General features: G+C 47.0%; 1 protein-coding gene across 8 annotated transcripts in view; it reads left to right on the forward strand.

Annotated features, from left to right (window-relative positions):
* Nucleotides 1-833: 833 nt before the first annotated feature.
* Nucleotides 834-12,297, forward strand: part of FGFR2 (fibroblast growth factor receptor 2) — a 75,144-nt gene continuing 63,680 nt past the window's right edge. For 5 of the 8 annotated variants that reach the window (XM_052677094.1, XM_052677098.1, XM_052677097.1 and 2 more), the window contains exons 1-2: nucleotides 834-966; nucleotides 4,695-4,948. In XM_052677094.1, coding sequence (XP_052533054.1) covers nucleotides 4,774-4,948 — 175 coding nt within the window. In that variant the 5' untranslated portion in view covers nucleotides 834-966; nucleotides 4,695-4,773. Of the gene's footprint in view, nucleotides 967-2,235; nucleotides 2,675-4,694; nucleotides 4,949-11,789; nucleotides 11,980-12,297 lie in introns of those variants that run through there. The other 3 variants (XM_052677101.1, XM_052677095.1, XM_052677102.1) reach the window with 3 other exon arrangements.

Genomic DNA, 12,297 nt, shown 5'->3' on the forward strand with positions numbered 1-12,297 from the left:
TATTAAGTCATGCTCAATTTTAGATACCGATGTTATGCACCGCCTTAAATGAGCGTGTGCAGTGCTACCCGACTGCCGTCCTTCTTCGGGCACCGCTGCTGCTCTCAAACATCACCCACACGCACAGCCGACCCCACGCTGTGCATACGGGCAGTGTTTGCTGGGTGTCACCAGTAACCCCTCAGGACCCCCAAATCCTGCCGGGTACCACCCTTGCAGTCAGGTGGCGGCGGTGGTACCGCGAGCGGGTGCCGACAGGGCGTGAGGGCTGCGTGCGGGCTGGGGGCGGCCGCCTCGCCCTCCCCGCCGGGCCGAGCAGCGACCGGAGCGGGGCAGGAGCCGGGACCGAGGGCGCAGCGCTGCGGGCCGGGTTGGGCGACGGGGGCAGGGGCTCCGTACCGCGGCCGCAGCGATTGGCAGAGCCGAGCAGCGCCGTCCAGGAAACGGCTCGGATTGCAGCGGGGGGAGTGACCAGGGGAGGAGGGAGGAAGGAGTTGGAGGAGCGTGTGGAGTGAGAGAGAGGGAGAGAGAGAGAGGGAGGAGGAAAAAGAGGGGAAAAAAAAAAAAAAAAAAAAAAAAGGAGGGGGGTTGTCGACTTGACAAAGCTGCTGCGGCACGGGGAGGGCGGCTGGATGGAGCGGAGCGGGACCCGCGGCGATGCCCGCGCGGGGGAGGAGGCTGCTGGCGCCGGGCACGGCGGGCTCGCCCCTGTGAGGCGGTAGCGCCGCAGCGAAGCGAGGGGACGGGACGCCGGGCGGGCTCCTGCCTCGCCGCCCCGCCGCCGCCAGCCCCGCGCCCCGCGGGGGATGCGCCGCGCTGCCCTGCGGGGCCCCCAGCCCGCCCCGCCGGGGCTGCCCGCCGAGTGAGCGCGGCCGCGGAGCGCTTCGTCCCCCCCTTCCGTGCCGCGGAGCCGCCGCTCGGCGCCTCGCCTCGGCGGAGCCTTCCCGCGGAGCCCTTCGGCTGCAGGTAATGGCACGGCCGGCGGTGGGGAGGAGCGGGAGATGGGGGTGAAGGCGAGGAGGCGAGGGCTCGCGGCGCCCCCGACGGGACGGGGAGGCTCGGGATGCTGCGCTCCCCCCGCGGCTCGGACTGCGGTCCCGTCCGGTGCGGCGAAACCTTTAGGGGACGGTGACAGCGGAGCTGAGGGCAGCGGCCCTCACGGGAGCTCCGCACGGAGCGATGCTCGGCGGAACCGCCCCCGTCCCGCACCGGGAAAGAATAAAAAAAAAGAAATCCTCGGTGATATATAGGTTTAAATGCAAAACGGCGCGTTCAAACAGTGAGCCATTATGCGGTCGGTGTGAAACGCTATCAACATTTAAAACTTCATTGTCTCCTTTGTACCAAATCCCTGTAAATCTTCCACTAGCCTTTACTCATTTTCATCTGAAAAGCCTGTTTGGGCTGAATAGACAGCAATCAACAGCCTCTGGACTTCTCTCTCTCTCTCTCTGGAATGTCAATTAAAATGCAGATTTTTTTTTTTTTTTCTTTTCTTTCCCCCTCCTCATCTCTTAGTGGTAAAAGACTTGAGAAAAACAGGACAGTCTTGGAAAGCGAATGAAAGAAGTTCAAACAATGCGAAAGTACGGAGGCTGCCAGCCGGTTCCCATTAGTCGTCCAGAATTAATGTTTAATAGCTGTGATGCTCAGATTTGCTCGGAGACGCGTGCGTACGTATGGCTGCATCTCTGTATAAATAGGTGTCGGTATTTGAACGCATCTGCGCTCGCTGGGGAGCTCGGTGTGCCTGGATGGTTGTGGGGAAGGCTACTGGGTGCTGGCACTGGGGGAAGGTCCGTATTTCATTCAGATTTCGCTGTTCCCCACCTAATAGGGAGCACTGCTAAGAGCTGCCCGATGAGCAGCGTATTGATTTGGTTAACATGCTCTACAAATTGGACTCTCCCTGGGGAGTGATAAACATCTTATAAACAACAATGGGAGTAGATTAAAAAGAACGCTGAGCGTTGAATTTAATTAATGCCACTGCTGAACAAGAACTACTTGTTTGTGCGCGAGTGTGCTCGAAGTGGAGGAGAGCTCGGAGGAATTTGGTTGGGCTCCCAAACCAGTCTGCGTTCCCATGCTCGTCAGTTTGGCACAGAAATTTGGGCAGGTATGTGACGAGGTGAAAATTGACTTGATGAGCGAGTGGCGAGGAGAGCCATCAATCATTGGGGGCTGACAACTCCTCCCCGAAGTGTAGGCTGAGAGGAGAGACAGAGTTCCCTTTCAAGGGGAAAAATAAACACTACGTGTGGCTTTCACTGAGTCTGAGACTCCAGGAGGGATTATGGTATTGTAGTCAGGAAGCCAGAATTGTGGAGGCCAAAAAGCATGCTGGGGCTGTGTTCCAAACATTGAGATAGAGGTACATAATTACCCAGCGCAGGAGGTCCTTCCAGGGAGCCGTCCCCTGGTGACTGTGGCTATCAAACTATGAGAAGAATTTGGGTTCGTTTTGTCTTCATTGGACTCCGCTCGATTTGGGAACAGGAAGCACTCGAACTGTGATTGTAGAGTTGGGTTCTGTGGATGGACCCAGGGCTCCGGCCGTTGCTTTGCTGCACCTTTTTGAGCCTCTGCTTTGAATTTAGTGTTGCCCTGCGGAGGAAGAGTCCCTCCGTGCTGCTGTTGGATGCTCAATGTGAGAGCTTTCAGCCGCTTCCAGGTGAGCAGTGCTGTCAAGTGGCCTTGGGCTGCCATTCGGGATGGGCGCTGGGGCAGGAGCAGGCACACACTCTAAATGGTATTGGGTGCAGCCTGAGAGTCCTGTGCTGCTGAATTGTAGGTGGGATTAACGCTGTTTAGAAAAGAGTCTGGGAATATATGCTAGCGTTCTGGTATGTTTTCTTTTTGCAAAAATATGGTTAAGCTTTGCATTTATATACGTAGCCTTTAATCGGGCTTTACAGGATGATTTATGGAAATTAAATTAGCTTTACCTCCAGCCTGTTAATTAGGATTTATACCCGCTTTACAGCTGGATAAACTGAGCTGCAGAGCTGGGGCCGTGGGGCTGTGAGTCAGAGGCTGAGACCCGTCCTGGGGGCAGAACTTTGGCTCCACACCTGCATTGCCCTCTCATAGGAAGGTGCTCTGTGGGCTCTTCTCCAGTGTCTGTGAAGTGGTCTGGTGGTGGTTCTGCTGGAGGTAGAGCAGTTGCGCACTTGTGGTCTCATGCTCTGCTTCAATCTCTGAAGAAGCAGCAGAGCACTGAGCTGGGATGGGAAAAGATCCCATCCCCAGAGGTTCACCTGAAATGCTGTGTATGAACCTTTTTCCCAACTTGATCTCTTCTAAAATCTGGTTCTGCTGACCCTGGGAGTTCCAGGGGTGCCCTGCAGAATGCCTGGCCTCAGTGCTGGGAGCCGGGGTTGGGTTCCAGCCCTGAGCGAGAGGTTGAAGAAGTCTGAATTCACTCTTTAATGGTGGACTCCATAAAGGGAGAAGGTTTGTTCATTTTGTTGAGTTCTGCATGCTGTGGTACTGCAGCTCAGGCTTCTTTTTTCCTTCTCTATTTAAGGATGGGGGCAGGAGGGGACAAAAGAGGTTTTATGCTATTCTTTCCCCAAGACCAGTGTTCTCTAAGCTTTAGTTGTGTCTCATTACTTCTAAGATGAATTGTTGGCTGATTTGAACAGCTTGCTTGATTTATCCATTGACAGTGGTGTACCACCTTGTATTTTTTGGGGAGGAGAATACAGTGTGAGTTGTCAGGGTGAGCTGTTGGGTCACCCTGTGAGGATGATCTCAGTGTGGTGCTTGTGAGGTCCCCTAAAGTTTCTTTGGCACTGCTTCTCATCTATCTTCCATCAGCCCATGGCAGTGCTAACAAAACACTCAGCTCCATCTATTGAAATTAATTTTACGGGGAATGAAATGAACTTCTATCTGAAACACGTATTAATGAGGACCGTTGAAAAGAGGACGCTTGTGTTCATGTGTGTGCGTGCTGTACAGTTGAGCATGTAGAAGTGATGCTGGGGAGGTCTTCTGTACAATTCCTGCCCAGGTTTATATGTCTTTTACTTGCTGGAATGCAGCATAGTTAACCAGTACCTCTGTGAAGATGGGTCCCTGTTACCTGCATGGGGCGCTCAGATGTTAAAAGGCACTGAACTGAGGTGGAAGAGGGTACACCTAGAGGAGAGCTGGAATTGTTGAGGCAAAGTGAGGTTTTATGGGCTGTCTGAGCCTACGGAGTGTTTTTCAACTGTTATTATAGTGGAAAACTACTGAATTATTGAAAGTTCAGCTGCCTGCAGAGCTGCCTCGGTGAGGGAATGAGAAAACTTACATAAACCTTCAAACAATAACAAGAATATAATTTGTGTAATTGTGGTAATTTTGCAGCATTACAGGTTATGTGTCTGTACATGTGTGCGCCTTTATTATTTGTTTTAAACTGTATATTTTTTCTGTCAGTAAAATAGCTCTCTAAATACGTGCTGAGAAGTGATTTTGTGAAAACAAGGAGGACTTGGTTACACCTCGGGTGATGATGGAAACTGCTAACAGAAAATGAAAAGTCACTCACTTTTCACATATACTTGAAGCTGGAAAAGTATTTTTCCCATCCTCCTCCTCCTCCTCCCCTCTTCTCCTCAGCTCTGTTTGGGGCTTTGCGGGGTTTTTCGGTTTGCATGCAGGATGGTTTTGCTGACAGCATTTAATCTCTCTCCCTGCAGCCGCCGCCGTTCCTGGTGAGGAGGGATTGCCCTGGCCGAAGGCACTGCGTTCTGTCCATGCTCCTGTAGAGGTGCTCAGATGGGATTAAAGTCCACATGGAGATATGGAAACGGACCAGGAACTTACTCTAAAAAGATGGTCAGCTGGGATTTGGGTTGCCTTATCTGCCTGGTGGTGGTCACCATGGCTGGACTTTCCCTGGCTCGACCGTCATTTAACTTAGTTGTTGAAGATGCCACTTTGGAACCCGAAGGTAAATCATTCTAGAGTACTTAATTCTGCAAAAGGCGTTAAGTTTAAATACGTCAACATCTGAAATTGAAGTCAACAGCTTTATGTGCGTTGGTAAATAGAAGGCAAGTAACAGATTTGCCCTCAAGAGTTATGTTTTCCAACTTTCCCTATTCACACGCAGACTGCGTTCATGCAAGCATGCGTTTATTTAATCTTGTGCAAGCAGTGGTGTCAATGATTTCACTTGGGATTGTCATCGCGTTGTATAATCACAGTGTACAGCTGAAAGCTTTCAGGAACGGGTCTTTAAGGAAACCTGCTGCGCTTATGTACCTGTTATGTATTGCTCAAGAAGGGACACTGCTGGGTAGCTGTACGTCACTGTGATTTGAGCTACCTGGAAAGCTGGAAGGAAAAAGAAACGCCAGTTGTTTTTAATCACGCGCCCTGATTGTTTAGCTTTGCAGGGCGCTCTGCAAAGGCAGGTGTCACAGCCCTATTGGTGTGTGTGGCTGGTTGCTATAAATTTCCCTATTGTTGTTAATGTCCAAGAACAATCAGTACGCTGTCTGGATCGCAGGGTATGGAAGTGCACATGAGGAGATCTGAATAGCAAGGAGAGATTATTGCTGTGAAAGCAAAAACTAATTGAAACCTTTGCATTGAAAGAGACGTTCTGATAAAATCTCCTGCCTTGAGCCTGCACCTGTTGGTATGTTCTTGTAGGTTATCCCACCCTCAAACTTCCCAAAGTGTTTTTCTTTATGGAGCTAAGGAAGGGCTGCTTTTCTTCTTGCCCTGAGCCACTTGTATTGTGATCTTATGAGAGCATAGGATCGTTTCTGCCCACTGAACACCCTAGAGAAAAGCAAGGCTTCCTTCTTATAGTTTTATTTGTCATTTGGAGGGCTGATTGCACTTCTGTTAACTGTCAAAACAATGTAATAACCCATAAACCATATTTCGTCAGGCAAGCTTTCTGGGGGGAATTTGGCCTATCCGTGTCCTGCTACCCATGTCCAGGGATACAGCCTTGTTTTTATTTAATCCACTTTCATGCAAAACGTATTTGTTTCTATCCACTGCCTCTAAAAATAGACGTCACCAGCTAACGCATTTCTAGAACCTCTTCCAAGTACATTTTTATTGATGGCAGGGGAAAAATTATTTAGAGACGATGAGCCCTCCTCCCTAGCAAGCATTCCTGAAAAAAAAATTAATGCAGTGTAGCAATATTGTCATCTGTTACGGACAGGGACTGTTGATAGCAAAGCCTCTTTGGTTCATCCCCTCCCCTTTTGAAGGTAACATGAGAATTTGAGAAAGCTCAACTCTCATCAGCACTTACTGTATGATTTGTTAATTGCACATCTGGTGCCTTTTTTGGCTTTTCAGAGGAGAGACAAAATAGGGATAATCCTGATTTCAGATGAGCTGTTTATAGGGAAGTCCACTAGTTTTAGGGGTAAATGGGGAAGAATGTGACTGCATGAATCATGCAGGGAGAAGGGTTAACACTTTTGACTTGTGCCTTAACAGTTTTCTTTTAAAAAATGTTTTTTCCATGAGGAATACCCAGCGGGTGAGAATCAAAGTGTAAATTGCTAAAAACTACTGAAAACTTCTTCCCTGGGCTGGAGTGTTAACTTACATGAGATAATCTTAGACGTAAGAACTTGAATCATTACCAGAAAGGGGGAAAAAGAGCTTCTCAGTTAATGGTATAATATTAATGGTATAATAAGAGCTTTTATGCTGTAGAATACAGGCAATTGTGTGGGATTTATATCTGAGATTTGGGAAATAAAACCTCTTTTATATACTTTGTTAAACCCTTCTCTAAAAAAAAAAAATACCCTCTCTTTACTGAATCACCTTCATTGGTTCCACTGCTGCCACCCACAAGCTCTCCGTGCTGAAAGGAGAACAAAATGCTCTTTTAAAAAAATCCCTTCAAAGACAAAGCTGACTTTTATTGTTATTATTTTTTTAATTTAGTGAATGCCAAACATTTTGGTCACAGCTAATTTGAGGCAGTCAGGTGCTCCAAAAACATATGCTTTTGGTTGGGTTGCTGACTGAGCAGTCATTAGAGCAGTGACATTTTGGACCAGCTGAGAAGGTCGCCAGGGCTGTGACCTTTTGTGACATACTTTGATCTGTTCCTTAGTCTTCCTTCGTGGACATGCCCTGGATTTTGTCTTTTTTTTGGTGCTAAGTGCTTGTGTTGTTGTTCTTTATTGTCTTAGTGACTCAGAATATTCAAGAAGCTGCATGCAATGTTAACAGGAATTGAGATTGTGGCTTTTGTTCTTTTGGCTGTAATAAATAACCCCTGGTTGAAATACAGTAAACACGGCTTTAAGGACATTGCAACCACTTTCTTCATGGTCTGTAGTTAAATACGTGCTTTAGCACAAGCAGTATTCATCTCTGGGGGATTCAGCTGCATGGCTGTGTGTACACGTGCACTGAGGTGCTTTGCTTTGTTACCTGCAGTATATCTGATGCCTTTGGTAGCACCCTTCTCTGAGCTGCTTTCATACAGCATCAGGCTCTGGATCTGATCTGTGCTTGTTTGCTGTTACTCTGGGACACGTAAAGATGCTCATGCTGAAGAGGGTATCTTGAGCCATAGTAAACTATAGTGTCAATATTGTTATCATGGATACCCACTAGGGACTGGGTCCTGGGTCTCTTTATCGTTGGTTGCAGTGCTTCCTTTCTTATTCTGTGATGGCAAGAACAAGGCTGAGGTGGTGTAAGCAGAAGCATGACCCGTAGGAGCTGGTTTGGAGACTGTCAGCAATCGATTTCTGCCTTGTATCAAGTGTTTACAGATATGTTTTTTTATCCCGGGGAGCACAAAGACTTTCTGCTTCTAAATATTTAGAAATGAGTCTGCCCCAGCGTGCATAAAGGAGCCATTCTCTTTCTGTGTACCCAGCCCGTGAAGGCCTTTGACAGCCAATGTTACAAAAGGGCTTTGACCGCACACATGGCTTGAAGGGTTACTTTGTGAACTGAATAATTAGTTTAGACGTAAATTTGATAAATAGCAAGCTCTCCCTTGACCTTTCCTTGCCCAGGCTGTGTGTTATCGTTCTGCTGGGCAGCTAATTTAGCCTCTTCCCCATGCAGTGATGCTAGCCTTGGAGTGCCCGCTCGGAGCCTTCGTCTGGTGCAATAACAACGTGTTTCAGTTCTTTTGATTTAGGTCAAATTTCAAAGGACTAATTTAAGCTTTCCACAAGGGACAGCCTAATTCTGTGTCCCACAAAAACATCATAGTTTAAAATGGCCCTGAATGCTTGTTTGGGTATCTGCTAGGAGCTGTGATGAGCGAGGCTTTCTGTGGACTCCAGAGTGACCAAAGATTTGTCACCTGAGCTCTATCTCAGTTCATGGACACTGAACAACATACAAACACGTTCAGTGTGGTACCCAGAGGAGTACGGAGCTTTTTGTAAGCACACTGCTTTATCCGCAGGCTTGAAGGGTAACGTTGCAGGTGGTCACAGCGTGGTGAGCTGATGGGGGTTGCTTCATTAAGTGTTGTGCCCCACCTGATGAGGTCATGGGGTCCTGCAGGGTGTTTCAGGAACCATTCTGTGATGATTCTGTGACCATGCAGCAGATGGAAGAAAGGCTGCGTGGCAATGGGATGTCTGCTGTCACCTGGAGCAGTGTGCAATCTTGGTGCACCTGGCTCTCTCTATGCTGTGGGCTCTAAGGCCTGGATGCACCTCTGGGTCAGGTAGGGAAAATAAAGCAAAAGCATCCAACCAGAATTGCCTTGCAATGTTGCAATTTTCAGAAGATGAGCGCCTGTAAGTTGAGATTAACACTTCAAACTGATTAGTTAAATCCGAGGGCAATTACTGCAGGCAGTTACAGAGGAATGTGCCATCCCCACAGATTCAGGTGTGGATTGGATGTCCTTTTAGAGATCCAATTCCATAAGTTTTGGCCCAGGGCAGGAATTGCTAGCTGAGATTTTGGGGAATTGGACAGGTAATCAGATTTAATTGGTTTTAATGCGTCCATTCTGCTCTGAAAATCCACTGTCCATCAGTAGCACTGCAGCCTGGAGCTGCAGGCAGATGGACTGCAGGCATAGCTGCTGTTTATGTTTGGTGTTGGTAGGCATTGCAAACTGGTGATGGGTCAGCATGGCAACTGTTTTGCAGAGCGGCGCAAATAATTGGATATTTCAAACTAAACTGCCAATTTAAAAATCATATTTTTTTGGTGCATGTTTTTGTAGGGGGGAGGGCTAATTTTCTGGAATTTGATTCCTTCAGTGTTTTTTTGGAGCCAGAAGGTTTTCAAACATGCTGAGCTTTTTTTTTTTTTTTTTCTTTTTTTTTTTTTCCTCCTTTGACTGACTCCAATGGCAACACAGTTTTTAATTTTGAAATAGTTGTTCCTTGGCAGAGGATGTGCAGTGAATTTCAGGCTATCGTAACTTTTTACAGGCAAGTTGCAAGCCTTTGAGAGCAGCGTTTACAATGGAAATGCTGACAGCCCCGGTTATGCAAGGTTGTGTATGCATGAGATGATGGACTATTGTGGTGTTGCAATAACAACTGTCGCATAGCCCTTAATGAGTGTATGGCTATATCCAGCTTCAGCACGAATGATTGCTTGCCTTTTAGGAAATAAGTTCGAAGACCTTTTTTTTTTCTTGGTGTGAATATCAAATTTAGATAGAAATGGAAATGTGAGAAAAACGCACAGCAACCCTTAACTGTCAGATTTTAATCTGTGAAGCATTTTGTGAGCCTTTATGATTGGAGCTTTACAGTGAAAGCAGAGACTTTCCCTTTTGGAAGCAGCACTCTTTAGTGATACAAATCCATATTTTTTCAAAAGAACCATCATTCACTTAAACAAGTTGCATCTTGTCTACTTGCAGTAGCTCACCTGGCTTAACTAAAAGAGAGAGCTTATTTCAGGGCAGTTAAATGCAAAATCTGTGCTGAAAATTTGCCAGAAACCCCAAGCAAGTCTGAAAAGATGAGACGTGTTGCAGCAGTGTGACCTTATTCCCTGGTTTTTGCCCAGACCTGGTCAGATATGAGTGTTTTTTGGTCAGAATGTGGTAATTTGTGCTTGGGATGGCTGTGGGGAGCAGGGCAGTGCTCAGCACAGAGCCTGTGGGGTAAACTTAGGGAGTAATGCTCATCTTCAGTGTGTCCTGTCTCATCTCTTAACTATTGTGAAAGGTGTCTTTGTAAGACGAACTCGTTTTGTAGGAACACAGAGCGCTGGCTTCCTGTTTTAGAGCATCAGAGCATCCGGCACCTAGCACAGAGATGTGCCCCATGGATTTCAGTTTGTCCTTGCACTGCTTGTCGCCTTGCAAATGACATTATCCATCTCAAGGAGAGGGACAGAAGGGCAAGCTCAGTGCTGGCAGAATTCTACTGTGCAGCTTCCTTCAGCTGCCATGCTATTTTTATTTTAATTGTATTTTTAAAATTACTGTACTGAAAGCATTTGGTGAACCTCAGAGAAGCCGAGGAGCTCGGAGATGTGACCTACTTTAATTCCCTTCCTCACATGCCATTGCAAGTTCTGTGTAATTATTGCTTTTCCTCCCCCACAAAAGAACTGGCTCATCAGTTTGGGACATTGACTGATTTCGAGCTGCCTCGCCTCACAAGCTGAGAGGAAAGGAAAGTCAGTTTGTCCAGGGGGAAAACAGCCTTCGTTTTGGAAAGTTCAGCGGGGTAGGCAGTGTCGTGTGCTGGGGGACTGGTGAGGAGGAAAGGGAGAGGATGAGACGTTGGTTGAGGAGGAGAAAATTGTGGTGGTTTTTTTTTCCCCCACTGTTTTCTCTCCCTCTTAGTTTTCGTGAGTTTTGTTTGGAACAGGGTTCTGTGACATCGGAGTTATCGCCTCAGACTTTCTCCCGGGGGGCTTGTCCAAATTGTGGCCAAGTTTAAATGGGATTCGGGGCTGGATGCTGCGGCCAGGCGTGCTGTAGCAGTCTGTGCTATGCAGGATGTGTCTGTAGGAGGTTAAATCACGGTTGGGTGGAAGAGAAGTGGATCAGAACACCGTGCTACGACTCAGTTCTCGCACGTAATAAAATGATGTGGTATATAAAGGAAAAAACAACTACATAAGGTTCACTATATTCTTTAGGATGGCCTGGGCCGAGGTGAGCAGCTGGCAGGACAGGACAGCCGGGCATCCAACCAGCTCTGCCAGTTTGCAAAGTGCCCTGCTCAGTGTCTGTGTTGCAATGTTTAATTTGTTTCAAGAAAAGCAACATTTATAATTGTGAAGGCTGCTTTAGGCCACCCAGCTGTTTTTAATAATTAAAGAAAAAATAAAAAAGTTTAAATGTTGAGCAGTTCCTGAGCTTGGTTGTGTTGAGCATTGTTTAATCACAAAAAAATAGCTGTGCTTAGATCCTATGGTGTTGAAGTACCCAGATTCAGCTGATGTTGTTTACTCAGCCGGGGAGCACAGGTATTTCAGCCGGGCGGGATTAGCACGGAGGCATTGTAATAAATCTGCGGTGCGTGGCTGCTCGCTAATAGCCCTTCTACTAACAATTCAGAAACATTCGAACCATCTTCCATTAGTATGGCACAGTGCCCAGGAGTGGCTGCTACAATAACGAGTGACCCTGGTGTCTGCAAGTTCAGAATAACCCTTTGTGGGACGCCTGGAAGGGCAGCCCTCCAGCCTGGCTTTAACTCTGGGGCTTGCTCAGTGCTCCTCCTTGCAGCCAGGTACGTGGTCCTCACACTGCAGAGCTCCACTACCTGCTGATTAAATACTACAATCAGTTAAAAGTCTTTTTTCTTTTTTTTTTTTTTTTTTTCTTCCAAATCCCACCTTAGGAAGTGGGGAAGATGAATTTCAGAGGCAGAGTGGGGAATAAGCAAGATGAGACTTCCAGACGAGCTGCTGAAATTAAAGAGGATTTGTATAGTCAAGTAAAAATGGGACCATGTACAAAAGAAACAACTGCCGACTTGCTTATAGGCAATCTGAATAGATGTTCTCAGCCTCCAGAACTAGTGCTCGAAGGTGGAATTGTGCAATTTTTAACCTCTCGGTTGTAATTTACTACTTTTACATGTTGAATAGTAATAGTCCCAAGCACAGCCTTTGGCAAACCTGGAAAAGAAGTAGGGTTGTGTTTTTATTGTCTGGATTTATGCTGTGTTCTGTTTTGTTTTTATGCTGCTCTTGCAATGCAAATAAGGGACCTGGAGAAAAGCTGTAGATGGGAATGGATGCAAGAAAATATGGAAAACAGTAAAACCCTATTCAACTAAATATATATGCTCATACCTTTTGCCTAGGCTGTCTGTAATAAACAGAGCCTTTCCCAAGCAAATTCTA

The sequence above is a fragment of the Tympanuchus pallidicinctus genome, unplaced genomic scaffold (genome assembly GCF_026119805.1).
Source record: "Tympanuchus pallidicinctus isolate F22 unplaced genomic scaffold, pur_lepc_1.0 scaffold16, whole genome shotgun sequence".
Taxonomy (NCBI): domain Eukaryota; kingdom Metazoa; phylum Chordata; class Aves; order Galliformes; family Phasianidae; genus Tympanuchus; species Tympanuchus pallidicinctus.